The sequence below is a fragment of the Eretmochelys imbricata genome, chromosome 27 (genome assembly GCF_965152235.1).
Source record: "Eretmochelys imbricata isolate rEreImb1 chromosome 27, rEreImb1.hap1, whole genome shotgun sequence".
NCBI lineage: Eukaryota > Metazoa > Chordata > Testudines > Cheloniidae > Eretmochelys > Eretmochelys imbricata.
In genome coordinates, this window is record NC_135598.1 from 2,942,410 (window position 1) to 2,964,198 (window position 21,789).

Consider the following 21,789-nt stretch of genomic DNA (forward strand, 5'->3'; position numbering starts at 1 on the left):
AGTTTATAGCATGTTAGGTGCATTGTCAAGGTTATACTGGGTTTTCACCATGCTGAAATATGTGGGGTTTTTCCAGTCTCTCCATACACTTTCGACAAGACCAAGCAGTGCATCGGCACTATGACAATTGAGATAGACTTTTTGCAGAAGAAGAGCATTGATGCCAACCCGTATGATACAGACAAGATGGCAGCTGAATTCATCCAGCAGTTCAACAGCCTGGCTTTCTCAGTCGGACAGCAGGTGTGTGAATTCATTGCTATAGTTTCCATCACTTCCATTCAACTCTAGTGAGGTGACAAATATCATACTGTTGGTAGGTGCTGTATTATGAAATATTAAGGAATGTTTAACCAAACTGTTTGTATTGCTGAGCATTTCCATCACTTTGAGCAGAGGGCGTGTCTCACTATCAGAGACGGTCTATAACAATAAGTGCTTCATTGTTTGTAGGGACAACCTGAGTAAAGTGGTACAAAACCTGGCTTTTCCATAGCCCTCCCCATAAAGAAAATCAAAGTCTTATGAGATCTGGTGCCAACTTGGTCACAGATTTTGGGTCAAATTCAGACTTGATGTAACTGGATGTAATTCTTGTATGACTCTGGGCAAGTCACTTAATCTCTTTGTGCCTCAGTTTCCCAGAAGTAAAATAGGAACATTTGCAGGTCTTGGAAGGTGGTTGAGACTTAATCTATTGATTTTAAAGCACTTTGAGATCATCAGGTGTAAGCTTCCATAGAGTTGCAAACATTTATTATTATTTTAAGGTATTGGTTTAAATGTTATCTGTTATAAGTGTTGGACCAAGGGTCTGTTATGTCCTTGAGGAGATAATGGCTTTTAGGAAGCCTTACTGTTTGCTAGTAAGGGTCTCTTGATAATACCTCAAGCACAGGGAGGCAGCTGTGGCCCTTGTGGACTGAGCACATGGTTGGCAGTTATGCAGTCTGTAAAATCTTCCTGCAAACAGGAAGCCTTACTGTTTGCTACTGTGCTCTACTCCATACCGAAGAGAGGACAGTGGTCACAGCATCAGAGAACTTCTGTAATAAACCAATCTGCAGTTAAGGATATTCTAAACTATCTTTTCCACAAAATATAGGTCAATGGTTTTCTGCAGTTTCCCCCAACCCGTTGCCTGTGATGTTTTATAAGAGACATAACTGTAGGCCAGTTTTAAATTTGACCATCTTGAAGAATTTAATTGCAAAAGGTGAAATGTTGTTTTGTTCTGTAGAGTAGGATTTTAATTCTCTCGACTAGTGACAGGAGTGGGCTACTTCTTTTTCAGTCAACTATCTGCTTAAGATTTTGTCTTCCCTCAAATCCTGTTCCTGTTCCTCCTACTCTACTCCCATTGAAGTCCTAGCATCTTTTGAACAAGTTAAATTAATGGTTTTCTTCTTTACCTCCTTCCACAGCTTGTGTTCAGTTTCAATGATAAACTTTTTGGCCTGTTGGTGAAGGATATTGAAGCCATGGATCCCAGCATTCTCAAAGGGGAGCCTGGCACAAGCAAGAAACAAAAGGTAGGTGGAATTCATGCTAGGAACTAATCCCGAAGGACATGGGTCTTATTCTCTTCTCATGCTCATCAACTTTACTGACATGCTTGGAATGGAAATGCACAATTAATGTTTCCAAACAACTTAACTCTTATTTGTAGTGATACCAGAAGGGGAAAAAAAAAGAAAGAAACTATCATTCTTCTTGGCGTTCTCAGCCATATGTTATTCCTGGTGGAATTTGGTGCCACTGCGCATGCACAGGTTTCTTTGCTTCCCCACAGAAAAATGACTTCTGATGGGGAAGCAAAGAGAACCTGCAAGCAATGTTCCTTCTCACCCGTAGCCTTCTCTTTGTTAAGCTAAATAGATTGAACTCCTGGAATTTAACACTAATCCTTTAATCATTCTTGTGGCTCTTCTCTGAACCCTCTACAATTTATCAACATCCTTCTTGAACTGTGGACACCAGAACTGGATGCAATAGTCCAGCAGCAGTCTCACCAGGGCCTACTTTTCCCTCAGGATCACATTAGCCTTTTTAGCCACAGAGTCACACTGGAAGCTTGGATTCAGCTGATTATTCTCCATTCCCCACCCCTCCCAAATCTTTTTCAGTCACTCCTTCCCAGAACATAAGAATGGCCATACGGGGTTAGACCAAAGGCCCATCTAGCCCAGTATCCTGTCTTCCGACAGTGGCCAGTGCCAGGTGCCCCAGAGGGAATGAACAGAACAGATAATCATCAAGTGATCCATCCCCTGTTGCTCATTCCCAGCTTCTGGCAAACAGCCATTGATGGACCTATGCTCCGTGAACTTATCTAGTTCTTTTCTGAACCCTGTTATGGTCTTGGTCTTTACAACATCCTCTGGCAAGGAGTTCTCAGAGGTAGTGGCCCAGATGAGATGAAATGGTTATGCTATTTCCCCATGCTTGGACAATTGGCTGCTGATGGGCAGATCCAGTCAGGAGATCCAGTCAGTAACCATCTTTTTACACAGTCTCCTTGCATCCTTGGGAGTCTGCATAAACAAAGAAAAGTCCTCTATAGGCTAGATTCAGTTTCAGCAAGGATCTACCTCCTGATGGAGAGGTTCCATGCCATGACTAATTATACCTGAATCACAATCAGGGTCTGTCTTTCTCTACTAAGTCTCATGTACCTCTGTAATGCTGTTTGCCAGACTCCATCTCCATTGTCTGCAGGATTGGCTTAGTTCTGTTTACTCTTTAGACAGAACCAACATGATTACTAAAGTAACAGTTCCTGTCAAGTTCTCAGCCTCTTTTGTTTGGTGGACAAAACTGGTTCTGATGTGTGGGAGTACCTTTTGTCTCACTCGCAGCCAACATGACCATCATCATCAGATGCGTCCCCCATAGCATGGAGAGCCTCTATGGGCACTCATACTGTGCAAGGCATTTGGACCCTTAGAGAAGTCAGGATGCATAGACCTTCTAGAGCTGAGAGCAGTCTGCCTCACCTGCAATGCATTCCTCCCACTGATTCCTTCCAGCTACTTTCAAATGATGTCAGACAACATGCTGATTTTCTTCTACATAAACAAAATGGATGGGGCAAGATCCCTTCCTCTTTGTGTAGAGGCAGTCAGCTTATGGAACTGGTGCATCAGGAGCTGCATAACACTCCTGGTAACATACCTTCTGAGGGCACAGAGCTCTCTGGTGGACAATATCAGCAGACACTTCTCCCTAGACCACGGATGGGAGTTACACAATTCCATCCTGAGCGAGATATTCACCCAGTGGGTAATGCCATCCTGAGACCTTTTTGGTTCCCAAGCAAACAAGAAATTCAACCTATATTGCTCCAGAGCAGCTCTGGGCAGGGACTCCAAAAGCGACACCCTTCTCTCCTGGACAAACCATCTGAAGTATGCCTTTCTTCCCATTCCAGTACTACCACCAGTACTGAGATGAGTCACAGCAAAGCTTGAGTCATTCTCATTGTGCCCAATTGGCCCAGACACTTTTGGTTTCCAGACATTCTGTGAATGTCAACCCAACCTTCCATCAGCATCTATCTGATCCTTCCCCGATCTGTTGACTGAGGAGAACAGCATAACTAGACACCCCCAATCCGGACCCCCTCCAGCTCACGCCTGGTGTTTGGATGGGTGTCAAACTTAAAACATTCAAGTTCAGAGAACATCCAGTCCACTCTCAGCCAGAGCAGAAGATACTCCATTAGAAGATGCTAAATGGAGACACATTTCCACCTGCATGCAACAGAACCCTTTTTGTTCTGTGGCTGTGGGTCTTCCTGCTATTCTTGACCATGTCCTTCCTCTCAAGATATTGGGCTTTTTTGTTCGCTCTCTGTGGGTTCACCTAGCAGCAATCAGCACTTTTCATCCTCTATTTGAAGACTATACTATTTTTTTCTCATCCCACAACAGTCACATTCCTGAGAGGTCTGATTAGAGCCTTTCCATCAGTTATGAACCCAGCACCAAATGGGGACCTCAAGCTTGTACTTTCCACATTTAAGACTTCCCTCTGAACTCTGCCTCTTGTACCATGTCCTGCCTCTCTGTGAAGGTTGGCTTCCTAGTCACCTTTACTTCTGCTAGAAGGGTTAGTGAAATATGAGCTCTCATGGCAGATCCTCTGTCATGTTTTAGGGTTCAACCCAGACCAGTCAGAGGTTGTGCTTTAAAATATGTGGCTGCTGTAGCTCCCTGTGTCAAGGTTCCTCCCCCACTCTGAACTCTAGGGTACAGATGTGGGGACCTGCATGAAAAACCTCCTAAGCTTATCTTTACCAGCTTAGGTCAAAACTTCCCCAAGGTACAAAATATTCCACCCTTTGTTCTTGGATTGGCCGCTACCACCACCAAACTAATACTGGTTACTGGGGAAGAGCTATTTGGACACGCCTTTCCCCCCAAAATACTTCCCAAAACCTTGCACCCCACTTCCTGGACAAGGTTTGGTAAAAAGCCTCACCAATTTGCCTAGGTGACTACAGACCCAGACCCTTGGATCTTAAGAACAATGAACAATCCTCCCAATACTTGCACCCCCCCTTTCCTGGGAAATGTTGGATAAAAAGCCTCACCAATTTGCATAGGTGACCACAGACCCAAACCCTTGGATCTGAGAACAATGAAAAAGCATTCAGTTTTCTTACAAGAAGACTTTTAATAAAAATAGAAGTAAATAGAAATAAAGAAATCCCCCCTGTAAAATCAGGATGGTAGATACCTTATAGGGTAATTAGATTCAAAACATAGAGAACCCCTCTAGGCAAAACCTTAAGTTACAAAAAAGATACACAGACAGAAATAGTTATTCTATTCAGCACAGTTCTTTTCTCAGCCATTTAAAGAAATCATAATCTAACACGTACCTAGCTAGATTACTTACTAAAAGTTCTAAGACTCCATTCCTGGTCTATCCCCAGCAAAGACAGCATATAGACAGCCACACAGACCCCTTTGTTTCTCTCCCTCCTCCCAGCTTTTGAAAGTATCTTGTCTCCTCATTGGTCATTTTGGTCAGGTGCCAGCGAGGTTACCTTTAGCTTCTTAACCCTTTACAGGTGAGAGGAGCTTTCCCCTGGCCAGGAGGGATTTCAAAGGGGTTTACCCTTCCCTTTATATTTATGACACCCTGTCTAGACACTCCCAGCCAACATACAAGCGTGCACTGAATGTCTGTGTGTTGAGCAGCCCTGATTCAGCAACTCTCATTCCAGCAGCCTGCTTGTTACACCATAGCCGCTCTGGTAACCACACGCCTTGGTTAGGATGAGCCAAGTGACCCCAACACAGCCCCAATCCCGAATTTCCCCAAAACCATTTGCACTGAAATGTCCATCCCTCTCCTGAAAAATTCAGAGTCGTAATAAGGTCCATTGTTCCTTTAAAGAGAGAAAAGCACAGTAGCTAGTTGCTTTAGCTGGAGTTAATAATCATTTTAATCAAACCACAGTACTGGACTGATTTAGAATAAAAATAAAATAAGTTTATTTAATTGAAAACAGATGTTAAGTGAGTTCAGATGTAGGGGATAAACAGAAATGATTTAAAACAAATAAAAGTGAAAAATGCTTTCTAGTGACTGAGACTTAATAAAACTACAGTCCTGGTTCAAGGTAAGCTTCTTACACCACCGCTATGGTTAGGATCTCTCACAAAGTCCCAAGTCTCTGCTCCTTCATCATCTTAGGTGAAAGATAACTCGGGGTTCTTTGTCCCTCTCTTTTATAGTCCAGTAAACTTTTTAAAAATATCTTCATAAAGTCTAGTGCCTCTGCTGTGAAGAAAGGTGCCATGGAGTTTGAAGGGGAAGGTTCCATGCTGGTTTCTTCCCTGTGGCGCTTTCTACAGTGCAAATTGATCTGTCTTTGCAGCTTCTGATATGCCAGTGAATGGTCACTTGACTGAGATTGCCTGTTGTCTGTGATTGCACCTGGATGGAGGAGTCTGCCTTTCCACACTTTAGTCCCATAATTTCTTCATATTTGTACAGTCCTTTGGATGTTTACCGTACATATACCACTCAAGATCAGGGTGTCATTGGTTTTCCAATGATACCTTACACAACACCTTTTATGATATAAGAGAATTGGGGTATACTGAATTGGTCAGGCTTGCTGAACCTCACTCCCTGATATCAGTGAGCCCCTTGCCCTCTGGCACCATGATGCTCTTAGAAACACACACACACGGTACACCATATTTAATAAGGAGAAGGTTTCTCTTTGTCTCCAGCCGAAATTCAGGTGTAGGGCAATCTCTGAGTTCCACATCAATCAGAATATTCACTTACAGTTTTCTTTACTAAACTTTATGCTTCTGAGGAAGGGAAGAGACTTCCGTCTCTTGATGTCAAATGAGTTGTGGCCTTTTATCTGTAGAGAATGAAACCAATTAGAAGAACACCTAGACTTTTTGTTGCTATAGCAGAATGAAATCAGTGACAAGTATTATCTGCTCAAGGGCTGTCTAAGTGGATTTCTCCATGTGTCCTCCTTTGCTACCAGTTGGGTCATCTCCCTTCCCCAGAAAAGGTAAATCCCTTCCCCATGCCACTAGAACACAGGCAACTTCAGCAGCATCACTTTAAGATGCACCTATTTTAGATATTGCACCTATTTCAGATAAACGCTGCTTGCTACAAATCTCTGGTCTCAAGCTCATGAAGTGCATGCATACCCACGTGTAGTATACGGATTGGGACCACACATCTCGAAGAACCTGAAAGCTATAGGTCAGTAACCTCCGTGTGCAAGTTATCTGGACCTGCTGATTTAAAAATGTCATAAGTTTAGTAGCTTCAGTTTAACATCCTCCAGAGGTATTAATGGAATGGAAAGAGTGTTATTACTATATGATGAGACTATATCACAATGGAAAGAGGTAAGTAGCGGGGTCCCTCAGGATTCTGTACTGAGAATTATGCTATTCAACATATTCATAAATGATCTGGAAAAAGGAGTAGACAGTGAGGTGCCAAAGTTTGAGATGATATTAAATTATTCAAGATAGTTAAGTCCAGAGTTGACTGTGAAGAGTTACAAAGGGATCTCACAAAACTTGGTGACTGGGCAACAAAATGGCTGATAAAATTAAATGTTGATAAGTGTAAAGTAATGCACATTCGAAAGTATAATCCCAACTATACGTACAAAATGATTGGTTCTAAGTTAGCTGTTACCAACGTTTTGGAGTCATTATGGATAGTTCTTTGTAAAATCTGCTAACAGAATGTTAGGAACTATTAGGAAAAAGATCACTAATAACACAGAAAATATCATATTGCCACTATATAAATCCATGATACTCCCACACCTTGAATACTGCGTGTACTTATGGTCGCCTCATCTCAAAAAAGATATATTAGAATTGGAAAAAGTACATAGAAGGGCAACAAAAATGATGATGGCTATGGAACAGCTTTCAAGTGAGGAGAGATTAAAAAGACTGGAGCTGTTCAATTTAGAAAAGAGACTAAGGGGGCGGGGAATATGATAAAGGTCTATAATATCATGAATTTTATGGAGAAAGTGAATAAGGAAGTGTTAGGTATCCATTCACATAAAAGAAGAATCTGGGGTCACCCAGTGAAATTAATAGGTAACAGGTTTAAAACAAACAAAAGAAAGCACCGTGGAACTCATTGCCATGGGATGTTGTGAAGGCCAAAAGTATAAGTGGATTCAAAAAAGAATTAGATACGTTAATGGAGGATTGGTCCATTAATGTCTATTTTCCAGGATGGTCAAGGATACAAACCCATGCTCTGGGTGTCCCTAAATCTCTGACTGCCAGAAGCTGGGGCTGGATGACATAGGATGGGTCACTCAATAATTGCCCTGTTCTGTTCATTGCTTTGAAGCATCTGGCTCTGGCCACTGTTGGAAGACAAGACACTGGGCTAGATGGACTATTGGTCTTACCCACTATGACCATGCTTATCTGTTTTTTCCCCCAAGTACAGAACAGAAATATTTATTGATCGCTTCTGCCTTTTCTGCAGTGTTGATAATTCTACCATTTTCATCTAATCATGGACCAATACCGTTGTTAGGATTCTTTTTATTCCTAAAGTATTTAAAAAACTTCTTATAGTCCTTAACTCTTCTGGATATAGATTTTTCCTTGTGTCCCTTTGCTTCCCTTATCAATTTTCTACAATTCCTAACTTCAGTTTTATATTCATTACTATCAGCTTCCTCTTTGTTCCATTTGTTACATATTATTTTTTAAATTTTTTGTAGCTGCGTTCACTTCCCCTCTAAACCAGGTTGGTTTTTTAATTAGTACAGCCTTCTTTCTCGATTGTGGGATGGTGGCTTTTTGGGCATCTATTAAGGTGTTTTTAAATGACTCACAATTATCATTCACATTTTTCTGATGGAATTCTTCCTTCCAGCTGATTTGGCTCATAATTGTTTTCAGTTTTGTGAAATTGGCCCTATTAAAGCACTAAGTTTATACAATAATTCCTCACTTAAAGTCATCCTGGTTAATGTTGTTTCATTGTTACACTGCTGATCAATTAGGGAACATGCTCATTTAAAGTTGTGCAATGCTCCCTTACAGCGTCGTTTGGCAGCCGCCTGCTTTGTCCACTGCTTGCAGGAAGAGCAGCCCATTGGAGCTAGCTAGTGGGGGCTTGGAACCAGGGTGGACCGGCAGCCCCCCTATCATCGCCCTGGTCCCATAAGTTCCCTGTGTGGCAGCCGTCCAGCAGGCTATCAATTGCCAGCAGTTCAGCTGTCCCTCCCTGCACTGCCATGTGCTGCTCCTGCCCTCTGCCTTGGAGTTGCTCCTGGGAGCCTCCTGCTTGTGGTGCTGGGGGGAAAAGCGGGGGGCTAATGTCAGGATGTCCCTCTCCCCCCTGCTCCTGCACCTCACTTACCCCATCTCCATGGGGGGGGGGCGGAACACATAACAGGGCTCAGGATGGAGGGAGCTTCCTGGCAGCAGCAGCTGCTCTCTCAGCTTGCTGATCTACTTAATAACGCAGTGTACTTAGAGTGGGGTCAGCTTACTTAAAGGGGCAACGCGCGTCTCTCTTTCTCTCACACAGACTGTGTGTCTCTATCTCTGTCTGCCATGGTGTCTCGCCTCCCTCAATTCGTGATGCCTTGTAGAGTATGAGGCTACATTAACAATGAGTTAACCCTTGAGGGCTCAGCCAAAAGCTAGTTCATCATTTAGCAGTAAGGCATTCCCTGGGAAATATTCCACCCTCTGACTTCACCACCTCAGCCAAACTTCACAATCATGATCGCTGTGTACAGTATTCAATTGTTTGTTTAAAAGTTATACTGTGTGTGTGTGTGTGTAGTCTTGTCTGGTGAAAAAAATTTCCCTGGAACCTAACCTCCCCCCCATTTACATTAATTCTTATGGGGAAATTGGATTCGCTTAACATCGTTTCGCTTAAAGTTGCATTTTTCAGGAACATAACTACAACATTAAGTGAGCCGTTACTGTATGTTACTGGTATAGACTTTATTCTGCTTGCATATTATGAGTTTAAAAGATACTGCTACAGGGTGTCACTAAGAATAGTGTTAAGGAAGAATGAGAGGTGCCTCTAACATGACATAGTTAATATTTACTTCCAAACAAATCCCTTTTGCAATGGAGCTTGTTTGCTACTGTCTCTTGCCTCTGTTCGGAGACTTGCTAGGGAGCATCTAGAGAATAATAATTTGAAGTTGAGTCTGATATTAAGGTTTAATTATTTTTGTTTTCTTCCACACAGATTGATGTGGGTCTGGTTGTTGGAAATAGTCAAGTTGCATTTGAAAAGGCGGAGAACTCCTCTCTCAATCTGATTGGTGAGTTCTTCCAAATCCAAGAAGCCATTCTGAACTGACCCCAGGAATGTAAATGGAACAGAATAACAACTGATCCAGTGTAGTACTGGAAGCTACTATTACTTTCCAGGGTAGTCATACAAGTCTTTATATCATAGTATTTGTAGCACCTACAGTAGAAGAAAGCCAACGGTCTTTGAGACTCTAAATGATAAAAGACAATTTAACTTCCCAGCTGTGGTAGCCTTCTAATCACACTATGCTTGTAGGCCTAATTTTCAGATGTGACAACAGCAGGTGCTGGCATTCAGCTCTAAAAATGACTCTGATATGTAAACACTGAAGCTAACAAGCCTAACTAGTCTTTTTTTTATTTTTATTTTTACTTTAAATAATCTTGAATTGACTTTTCTCTATTCACAACCGGAGAGGAGCAATTTTAATGAGAGTGACTTAAATCACTTAATTTAAAAAAAAAAAAATCATGGATTTAAATCTGGTTGAGAGTTTAAAAAAGCTAATCTGAAAAAATTATGCTATTGAAACTTCAGATTAAAAATTATAATGAATTTAATTGTAAAAGCTATTATTTTTACATGCGCGACTATTAAGGTGACTTATGTGAATTTTACAAAACTGCTATAGCTAAAAACCCAAATATTGAAAATTAAGGCCCCTGATTCTGCAAATACTTAAGCAGGTATGTAACTTTACTCATGTGAATAGTCCCACGGACTTCAACGGGGATACTGATGTGCTAGAAGTTAAGCGTATGCATGAGTGTTTTCAGCACAAGGCACTAAAATTGTATTTTATTAACAAGTTTCTTAGTGATATAAAATGTCACTTCAGAGCAAAATTGCTTCAGCGTTAACAGTGAAAAATTATTTGGACTCTAAATTCATTAACACAGTTATTGTGTTTATACACGCAGGCCAAAATTTTCTAAACCAAAAGCTGAAAGTTAGGTTCCTAATAGCTTTTGAAAATCCCGTCCTGTACTGCCTTTGGAGTACAAGTCCTATTGAGTTTGGAGCAAAAGTCCCATTGTCTTCAAATTGCATACCCTAAGAAGAGTACGGCTGAAGCATTTCAGCTTTCTTGACTTGTGACAGTGGTGGTGTTAGTTGAAATATAGTGCAGGGTATTTGTCTATCAATTTCGCACTGAGTTTGTTGTTTGCCCAATAAGGATGTTAATGAGGCTCAGGAGTTGTCTTTTAAAGGATAGTTGAGCATTTTAAGCATGGAATTTATTGGCAGAAAAAATTTATGTACAATCTGAAATTCTGCAAGCAATTAGGAAACTAAACAAGTTCAAAACATCCATTTTTACAATCTTAAATTACTAAATGGGAAGAAAGTAAAGAACTACCAAGATATAAATAAAATATCTGAATTAAATTAAATTTATTTTTGCATCATGTGGATGAACGAGGTGCGTTTAGTTTGGCTCAAGTTCTGAAGCATCTAATTTTAATCTTAGTGATAGAAGAAAACAAAGACCTATGAATTCCAATATTTTTGAATTAATATTCAAAATTTGAATTAATAGGAGTTAATATTTTTGAAACTGTGAATTCACACACTAATCAGTGTTTGCTACATTGGCCAACGGACTATTGGCGTCTCAATACTACGGTGAGGGTGCTTTAGAAATGCATTTATTTTTTGACTCTTGGAAGTATATCTGATGTATCAGATGATGTGTTAACTAGCTGGGACTAAAAATTCAAACTAATGTATCTCTGAAAATGATAGAGGAGATACTGGAATGTATATTAAATTACAAAAGGGAAAAAAAATCTGTGTTTAAAAGAACATTCAGGTTGCAAGATCAAACACTCAAAAGGTAGGAAATGCAAGAATTAAGGCTGCACAGGCCCTGAATTTGGCCCCCTTGTGTGTATGCATTCTGGTAATCCCTCTACAGGATACTTAGGGATACCTGTGAAATTAGGTGGTGATATTATCCTCATTTTACAGATGGGGAATTGATCACAGAAGTTAAAGCCAAACTTTTGAAGTGCCCACTAATTCTGGGTGCCCAGTTTGACGCTTAGAGCCTGATTTTTCAGAACATTTAGAATGTTCATAGCACATGATATTTTCAAAGCACAGCTCTGACTGGCTTAAACTGGAACACTGACTGCTTTGCACTTTTGTAAACCAGGCCCTAGGTGTCTCGAGTTTGGGGGCACCTAGAAAATGAGGCACACACAATTAGTGGCCACTTATGGAAAGTTTAGTTTGTGACTTGTTTGCCATCATCATCACTAGTTCCTAGGCTTCAGCAAAGCTTTTGACACGGTCTCCCACAGTATTCTTGCCAGCAAGTTAAAGAAGTATGGGCTGGATGAATGGACTCTAAGGTGGCTAGAAAGCTGGCTAGGTTGTCGGGCTCAACGGGTAGTGATCAATGGGTCCATGTCTAGTTGGCAGCTGGTATCAAGTGGAGTGCCCCAATGGTTGGTTCTGGGGCCAGTTTTGTTCAATATCTTCATTAACAATCTGGAGGATGGCGTGGATTGCACCCTCAGCAAGTTTGCCAATGACGCTAAACTGGGAGGAGAGGTAGATACGCTGGAGAGTAGGGATAGGATACAGAGGGCCTTAGACAAATCAGAGGATTGGGCCAAAAGAAATCTGATGAGGTTCAACAAGGACAAGTGCAGAGTCCTGCACTTAAGACGGAAGAATCCCATGCACCGCTACAGACTAGGGACCGAATGGCTCGGCAGCAGTTCTGCGGAAAAGGACCTAGGGGGTTACAGTGGACGAGAAGCTGGATATGAGTCAACAGTGTGCCCTTGTTGCCAAGAAGGCCAATGGCATTTGGGGCTGTATAAGTAGAGGCATTGCTAGCAGATCGAGAGACGTGATCGTTCCCCTCAATTCGACATTGGTGAGGCCTCATCTGGAGTCCTGTGTTCAGTTTTGGGCCCCACACGACAAGAAGGATGTGAAAAAATTGGAAAGCATCCAACGGAGGGCAACAAAAATGATTAGGGGACTGGACCACATGACCTATGAGGAGTGGCTGAGGGAACTGGGATTGTTTAGTCTGCGGAAGAGAAGAATGAGGGGGGATTTGATAGCTGCTTTCAAGTACCTGAAAGGGGGTTCCAAAGAGGATGGCTCTAGACTGTTCTCAGTGGTAGCAGATGACAGAACAAGGAGTAATGGTCTCGAGTTGCAGTGGGGGAGATTTAGGTTGGATATTAGGAAAAACTTTTTCACGAGGAGGGTGGTGAAGCATTGGAATGGGTTACCTAGGGAGGTGGTGGAATCTCCTTCCTTAGAGGTTTTTAAAGTCAGTCTTGAGAAAGCCCTGGCTGGGATGATTTAATTGGGGATTGGTCCTGCTTTGAGCAGGGGGTTGGACTAGATGACCTCCTGAGGTCCCTTCCAACCCTGATATTCTATGATCATGTAGGTATTCTAGCAGAGGCGGGGATAGAAATTAGTTCTCTGGGGTGACATCCAACTTCCTTAACCGTGAGACTGTCCTTTTCTCTTGCAGTCTCCTGCTTCATTCACTTCTGCACTTCACTTCATTCACTTCATACATTCCAACTTCTGCAACAAATGAAGTAGATGTCTAGGTAATACTTAACCCTGCCTTGAGTGCAGGGGACTGGACTACATAACCTCTTGAAGTCCCTTCCAGTTCTATGATTCTGTGATGTATTACACTTAGCCACCTCATACACTATAGAATAATTCTCTGAGCACTGAATAATGCAGGGGTCCTGTGGTGGGGAAAGAGTATGTGACCATGTAATTAAAGACTATATCATAAAGAATATATTTACAGTGGCTGAGTTAAAGTTGAGCAGGCAGTCACTACATATGTAATGTAGGAGGAATTAAATAAAATCCACTTAATTCATAATACAGTTCCATAGGAACAGCTTAAATGGGAATTGTAGAAACTATTGAACTTATTGCAGCATGGCAAGCAGTGATATTTTGCTAGCCTAATGTTTAGGATCACAGTTGATCAGTGACCTTCAATCTCTATCTTAGCACATTTCTGTGTGGAGTGTGGTTTCGCAGAGCAGAGGACTGGGATTCTTGGACCTGTCCCTACAAGTTCCCATGAATAAGGCTGCGAGTATGTCATGGAGGTCACAGAAGGCATGGATTCCGTGACTTCTGCAGCGGCCGGTTCAACTGGCTCAGGGGCAGCTCAGTCAGTCGTACCGGCCGCTGCTGGGGCAGTCTCAGGCCACCATGTCTGTGTCCCGCCCCCCCCTCGCCCCACAGCACCAACGGGGACCCGGGCTGGGTGCCACTGCCCACCCCCCCAGCACCAGTGGGGGGCCTGGGCCACACGCCCGCTCCCCAGCACCCAGGCTGCCCTCCTTCAGCACCCACGGTACTCTCGGGCAGCTCCCCCCAGCCCCCAGTTTTAGTCGGGATATATAGTAAAAGTCATGGACACAGGCCATGGATTTTTGTTTACTTCCCACTTTTACTAAAAATACCCATGACTAAAACGTAGCCTTGCCAGTGAACAACTCACTTAATCTTTTTGTGCCTCAATTTGCTTATCTGTCAAATTGACAGCTCATTATTAGCACCTTAATTGGTATGTTATAAGGCTTAATTGTTTAATGTGCTTTGAGAGCCACTGATATGCCCTGTTCAGAGTGTTGTTAATAGTTATTACTGCTAGGTAAAACTGGTTCTTTTCTGTATCACCTTTGCTCTGCCTTTTTTTAAAGTACTGTTGTTCTTTACTTTATTTGTTTATAATTCCAGTTATGTTGCCATTCCTCAGCAAAGGGATGTTAGGGAACTTCCTGTGTATTCATTTTGAAACCACAACGCAAGTCCATATTCAGGCTCTTTAGCTTTGAGGGAGTTAGTTTCTTATTGCTATGTAATGAGCACTGCGTGTGGCCAGAAGGGGGTAGTATAGGCTAAGAATAACTAAAGGAGCGAGCAGTTTGTCTGAGTGAGTCTGCAATCTTGCTGATAGGTACAAGTAATAAGAAAATAAATTTACAGTTAGTCCATGGAAACAGTAACCAAGAGATCAAATGTTCAGCATTAATCTTTTGCTTCCAGGTATTGTGGTTATTAGACATACTGTATTAGACATTTTTGGTATCAAAGGAGTTGTTGTATTGATTCTCAGTGTGCTTGTTTGTCATAGAAATTAATGATGATGCCTAATAAGACTCTCGTCTACTGCAGGGTGATTCCCTACAATATATTTGCTACTGTCTCAACCTAATTTTAAAGGGTGTATTCCAGTGTTTTTATAGTCTCTGCACTTGGCTCTCTCAGTGATTTCAGTTGCCTCTCTGACCTATCTCTGCCTTCAGAATAGCTAAAATAAAAAAAAACCCTGAATGCTGCAAAGGGCCCAATCCTGTGAAGTGCTGCAAGTCTATACAAAAGTGCTAAGAACCCTCAATGCACATTCAAATCCATGTGACTTGAGGGTGCTCAGTACCTCGCAGGGGGTCTCAATGAATTCTTAGGATTGCTACCTCCTAGATGCTCTCTCATTGTGATATTGCTAAGAAACAAGTTTGGAAAGCAAATGTCTCAGAAGAGTGTGTTCTATACAATGGCTGCAGTCTATTACAAATGGAATGGAATGAACTTAAAATGAAATTACGTTGTTCTGACAGCTGGCATCTCAGCTGTTTTTTATTATAGCTTTTAGAGCTTACTATAAGCAGTCCTCTAAAATGAAGGCAACTATTTAATGCACAGTCTCCTGAGCCTCCATAATGGGAGTTGGAAATGCTGGGTAGTTTGTCCTCATGGTGGTTTTTATAAAACTATATTGCACATGGACTACGAAACCTCCAGTGTATCAGTCTGTGGCTGTAATTCTGTTGTGTGCTTAATTCCTGAACCGGCGGTGTCTTTTCTACAGGTAAATCTAAGACCAAGGAGAACCGCCAGTCAATCATCAACCCTGACTGGAACTTTGAGAAGATGGGGATAGGAGGTCTTGACAGAGAATTTTCAGACATCTTCCGTCGAGCGTTTGCCTCTCGAGTTTTTCCACCAGAGCTTGTGGAGCAGATGGGTGAGTACAAAACAGCAGAAATACATCTGGGGTACCTGCATTCAGTTCTATTTCTGATTCAACAGATCAGATCAGAACTAATTGTGTGATAATGCTGTGACTCTGAAGTTATTTAAGCCTGGGAACCCTGGGAAGAAGGAAAATGTACTCTTTTTCCCACTGCTCCCAAATCTTGGTACTGCTTTTTTTATTGGACTGTGCACACTAAAAACAATTGGTATCTAATGCTGGAGGCTATCTTGTCCTGTGTTTGTTTTTTTTCTGTTGGGATCTATGAAATCTTCTTTACCAATCTGTTAGTGGTCTTACTACAAAAACTACATTCTCTGGCCCCTATTTGGCTCAATAAGTCCTGGTGGTGAAGAATGCCCATTTCGTCAAACCGTAGTTGCTGGTGATGCCATGACTAACTTTGGTTCCCTTTGTTATGTTGCCAGAATGTTTCTAAACCCTGGATCTGCAGCTGCCTGTTTTTGATACCTGTTCGTCAGCTATGCACTCTTTGTATACTTAAATATCATGAATTTTTCCTTAAAAGCAATGGGACTTTAAACACAGAAATCTCTTTGCTTCCTAAAGCAGTGTCCTGTTCATCTGTCGCTACATGTATAGTTTTTTTTATTTCCAACACTGATGAGATTTATACAAAATATCAAATCTAATTTCACAGTGAGAAGAATGATCTGTCTTGAATTGCTGTCATAGAAAACCTGACATGACCGCTTAGCTTTTACATGTAATCAAAAACTTATGTGATGTCAAATTGGGACATCCCTTTGTAGAAACGCGGTGAAAGCCGTTAACCATTACTTATTCTCACACAGTTACTGATGTGAAGATCATGTACCAGATTTAGCAAAACATTTGGGACGTCAACTCTTTTCAGTATGAGCCAAAGTGCTGACCTGTCAACCAAATCAGAAGCCACTTTTTATGTCAATATAGGCCAGGTGAAGAGAGCAGTTAAATTCTTGTGCAGCTTAGCCAGAAACCGGAGGGTATGGACAGTACCCATTGTCAACCGTCCAGCTGCGAAACCTGATTGTTGTAGATGACAGTGTCTCCTAAGGAGTGGCTTCATCCTACCAAGCACATCATGAGCAAGGATCTTTCCAGGGACTGATGTCAATGACATCAGCCTGTAGCTGCCACACTTGGTGTGAGATCCTTGGACAAACAGACTGCCGTCTTTCCATTCTGTGGGTACTCTGCCTGATGATCACACTTTTAAAAAGAGTTGATGGAGACCGATGCTCCCTGGTTACAAGGCATCTTTGAGCAGCTGGAGTGGAATACCATCAGGTCCAGCAGCATGTCCATTCTGTAAATTTTTGGACGGCCTTCCGTACTTTGAGTGAGAGAAGATCAGCATTTGTCCCTGGGTCATGTAGCTCTGAACAGCCATCAGCAGAGGTGTTTCAAAATTTGTTTTCCATCTGTCCAGGACTTCATCTGTTGATGAGCAATGAGAGCCATGTGGTTTCATGGGGATATTAGAAGACTGTTTATGGCTGCCAGCCAGGAGTGTGATAGCTCTATAGGTGAAATGCAGATTGTTGTGCTTTAGGCTGTCCTCTGCTTTGTTGGCCAGAGAGTTGGTGTAGATCTCATGGTCATGTTTTGCAATGGCCCAGAAAATGCTGGTTAACCTTTGTTATTTGACGTCTCCCTGATTCTGTGCTTCTGCCTTTTTTGCTTAATTATCAAAGGCCTCTTCAGAAAGCCAAGGTTTCTTGTATCATTGTCTGAAACTGATTGTTTCAAGTGATGGTGTGTGATATAGCATTATGTATACCACTCCAGGTGATTGCCACATCATCCAAGAGGATACTAAGGTTAGGTATGTGATCTTTGATAGCCTATGTGTATTTCACAGCTTCAGCAGAGCCATTGGAAAGTTGCTGGACACTGTACTGTTTGGCTTTTGAGGAGTTGGGAGATGCAGTGAGAACTGAGTGACAGCTAGTCTGTGATCTGAGTTTACTGGTGCTTCTGTACCTCTGAGGACTCGGTGAGATTTTACTATGGAGCACTTTCTGATGATGTTGTGGTCAGTTCCTTTCATGGCATGTCCATTGCTTGAAATCCAGGTCCAGGAATGGTTACTGAGATGCCAAAAGCGCTTGGTACTACTAACATTTAGCTCTTCCATTTATGTAACTATGACCAGTGTTCTAGAGAGTGGAAAGCAAAGAAACCTAATCAGGTAAATAATACTCTCCTCTTTGCCTCCATTGTGATAGACATGCATTTATGCAGCTGTTCAATGAATAAAGGTTAGGCTTTTAATGGAACAGAAAAAAATTATGAACTCTGGCATTCATCACCTTAAACTTTACTTTTTGAAATGACTAGAGTGCATCATCTTCACACCAGAGATTCAAAGTCCCTTAACCCATAGCATTTGAATGATGAATTCAGCTGAGTTTAACAGAAACTGCAGAGGTAAACTGGAAAGTTTCATCTTGGTTCCAGTACAACTCCACCCACATACCTCCCCCAGCTGGATATTGAATGATCGCACACCAGTGGAACACCAAGATAGGATTATATTACCAGAATATTCTCATTGTCTGAGAGTACCCTGAGAGCAAGACACTGTTACTTAGCAACTACATGGAGCAGCTAGCTTCACAAATGTAACCCTTTCATGGGCATCAGTACATTTGGAAGAGGTCAGAAACCTTGCTGCTATATCCAGAGACTGAAGTGCCTGTATGCATAATGTGTAGTGTTCAGATCTTTCCTTTTCTTCTTATATTAAGTGAATTTATATTAATAAAATGATAAGGCTCTGAAAGAGCAATAGTATTTTGGGAGGCAGTGCGTTAAAGGGATTGCCAGGTCTTAAATAAGTAAATAAATAAATATAGTTACCAACGCAAGTTTATCCACAGACTATTCAAAGAGGCATTTCACAGGTAAGTGGATGTTAAGACACCCAGCGGAACTCCCCTTCTCTCTATGATGAACCCTAGGGCTAAAAAGCTTATCTGAAATTTGAAAAAATGCTTTCTGACATTTTTTTTCTGCATTAGTCATAACTTGCTCTTCAACTATATTTCAGATCTCAAATGCCAGTGTGACATCTGTTCAGGTCTGCATATAATTTATTAGGAAAGAAAAGAAAACAATTGCTCACTGTCTGGAGCTGCAAAACTTACCCTTTCCTGTTTTCTGCAAAGTACTCACAGATTATGCCTTATATGCAAAATGCAATAAATATGCCATTTGCAGCCCTGTAACTATATAGATGCTATCTAGACCCTTTGCAGCATAAAATAAAATATAAATTCCTTGTAACTGTGTGAGATTCCCATAACAATCAAAGAATGTTCTGGAAGTGAAGCATATAAGTCAATATTAGTTAGTTAAATCTGCAGAGCACACAAGCACTGCACTGACTTCAGAACTGCCTGGTGAATGTGATATGAAATCTTAACAGACAAACATTTGCCATAGATTGATTGGAATTAAGAACACCAGTGCTGAAATAGTTCTTTGGTTACTACCTGACAGTCTGAGTTAAACAAGCACACATGATCACTTCCCAAAACAAAATGCAATACGTATCTGGATAGACCAAGGGATATGGAATTTATTGGGGTAAATGGGGAACTTTTCAGTGCAAATGCACAGTGGAGGAAGTAATCTAATTCAGAATATATTGGGCGGTAGGACAATTTCAGATAGGTAAAGTTCTACATTAGCCTGTAGCTTCATTATTTGTATTGTGGTACCGCCTGGGAGCCTCAGTCATGAACCAGGACACCATTGTGCGAAATGCTATGTGTTCATATTAGATTTTTATATAACATTCATTATATTTGCAGAGAGTGTAGAGCAGGGTAAATCAACCATCCAAAGGCTACAACAATTCTGTGCTGAAGTGTTTATTTCCTGCAATTTACAAATGATCCAGAAACAGAATGCCTGTAAAACTGTTTAAAATTATTCTACCATAAATAAGTCGCTATGCTAGGAAAAAAGAAGAATGCCTCTAAAAATGCTGTAATTCAAACAGGAATTATTTCAGGACAGTTCTACATCCTGTGTTATGCAGGAGTTAGATGATTGTAATGGTTCCTTCTGGCCTTGGAATCTGTGAATGAATCTCCAGGCAAGAGCCCGACAAAGAAATGCTTGTCTAGTTCAGCCTCCTGCTGGTTTTCTGAGCTTCTCCAGGGAGCCTTTCATTGCTGCAAGCAGAGCCCAAACAGCCTACAGGTAAACAAAAGCCCAACAAGAGTCCTTAAGACCTGGACCTGATTGCTCTTTGTTCCGATGGCTTGTGTGTGGTTACTCTGCCACAGTATGATATGGATTTTGAGAAAGGCACTCTGTGTCCAAACTCCTATCTTATTTACTGCCCTTCGTGGTTCTCCTTTCCTGCACCATCTGCGCATATTCACATCTTATTTTTAATTAAAATAATCAGTGGGCAAAACTATGTTTGTGTATGTGCACAAGTAGTTTCCATTGAAGACACCGTGAGCTTTCTGAGTGCAGTTTAAGCCCGTGTTTGTGAAACCAAGACCATAGTTACTGAAAGGACTCACGGCCATCTTAAGAAGAATGGAAACACTGGAAGGAGGAAGAGAATCCATAGGGTTATCAGGGAACTCTCTGGAATCATTAGAGTTTGTGGCAAAAACTTAAACATTCTAGTTCAATCAAAGTAGTGGCCAGAGACGAAGGACCTTCAACAGTAGCTTAGATACAAACTTTGACAACAGCAAAGCTGATAATGAGATCACAGAAGAACACTAGGAGGAAAACAAACTGAGAAACAAGTGCTTGGTCCTTTATATCGGCTCTAGAAGGGGATGCTGAAAATGAAATTAGAGTGAAAAACCGTAGAATGTGCACAATTGGATAGATAGAAGTGTGACTTTGGTCTCCTCTTCTCCATTTCCTGCCCCACTCGCCAATAAAATGCTGTCCTATTGATATGAAGTGCTGTGGGAAGTTGGTTTTGAAGATAGCCTGGATTGATTTGAAAGGTTGACTTTTAAATCTAAGCTGTCTGGAGCAATCATGATAGACTTTGCACACACTGGATACCTAACACTCCCTGTGTATGTCTGTGTGCAGGGGATCACTTAGTATCTTCTGTAGTGAGATTGAAGACCTGAAACTACCTCATAACCTTCACTGATAACTAGGGTCACGTAGCAGTAAAGATGACTTAGTCTTTTGTGTGTATCATTGGTAAATAGTTCAGAAGCATTAATGGTTATGTAAATGACTGATGCAACTTCTCATATTGTAACGTGTTATTTTATTCATCTTTTAGTTGTGAGCCTCCATTCAGCAATCTGATGGCTTTCCCATGATCTTTGAGAGTAGAGCTTTCCTATAAACATTTTGGGCATAAGCTTTCGTGGACTAAAACCCACTTCATCAGATGCATGGGGTGGAAAATACAGTAGGAAGATATATATAACATGTGATACAGCAGGGCCAGAAGGCATCAGGAGAGTGGTATATGAGAGATGTGTAAGTCCCAGGATGAGGAGAAGCCTTATTCCCTCTAGAGGGAAGAAAGGTTTCTATAGATTAATTAAAAGCACCTGAAGCCAATTAGAGCACCTGAAGCGAGTCACCTGATTAAAAACCCCCTGCTTCAATTAGCTAGGGGAAGGAGTTGGAGCAGTTTGAAGGAGTTGAGGTAGAGGAGAGTTTGGAGAAGTGCCGTGGCTGGCTAAAAGACCAAGACCCTAGGTAAAGAGACACCCGGCTTGTGCAGAGAGAGAGGGCAGGAAGCCCCACAAGCTGAAGAGCAGGAGAGGTAAGTAGCCCAGAGGAAGGAAGCACTAGTTCAAGTGGTTTACCACTATCCCTAGGACTCCTGGGCTGGGAACTGGAGTAGAGGGCGGGCCCGGGTCCCGCCCTCTCCACTACCCTTCTCTGGGTTACTA

The 21,789-nt window shown here is 41.7% G+C and overlaps 1 protein-coding gene across 4 annotated transcripts in view; it reads left to right on the forward strand.

The window, feature by feature from the left end:
- Nucleotides 1-21,789, forward strand: part of NSF (N-ethylmaleimide sensitive factor, vesicle fusing ATPase) — a 184,657-nt gene that overhangs the window by 54,353 nt on the left and 108,515 nt on the right. For 3 of the 4 annotated variants that reach the window (XM_077806325.1, XM_077806326.1, XM_077806328.1), the window contains 4 exons: nucleotides 77-243; nucleotides 1,425-1,532; nucleotides 9,760-9,835; nucleotides 15,713-15,868. In XM_077806325.1, coding sequence (XP_077662451.1) covers nucleotides 77-243; nucleotides 1,425-1,532; nucleotides 9,760-9,835; nucleotides 15,713-15,868 — 507 coding nt within the window. The remainder of the gene's footprint in view (nucleotides 1-76; nucleotides 244-1,424; nucleotides 1,533-9,759; nucleotides 9,836-15,712; nucleotides 15,869-21,789) is intronic. The other variant, XM_077806327.1, reaches the window with a different exon arrangement.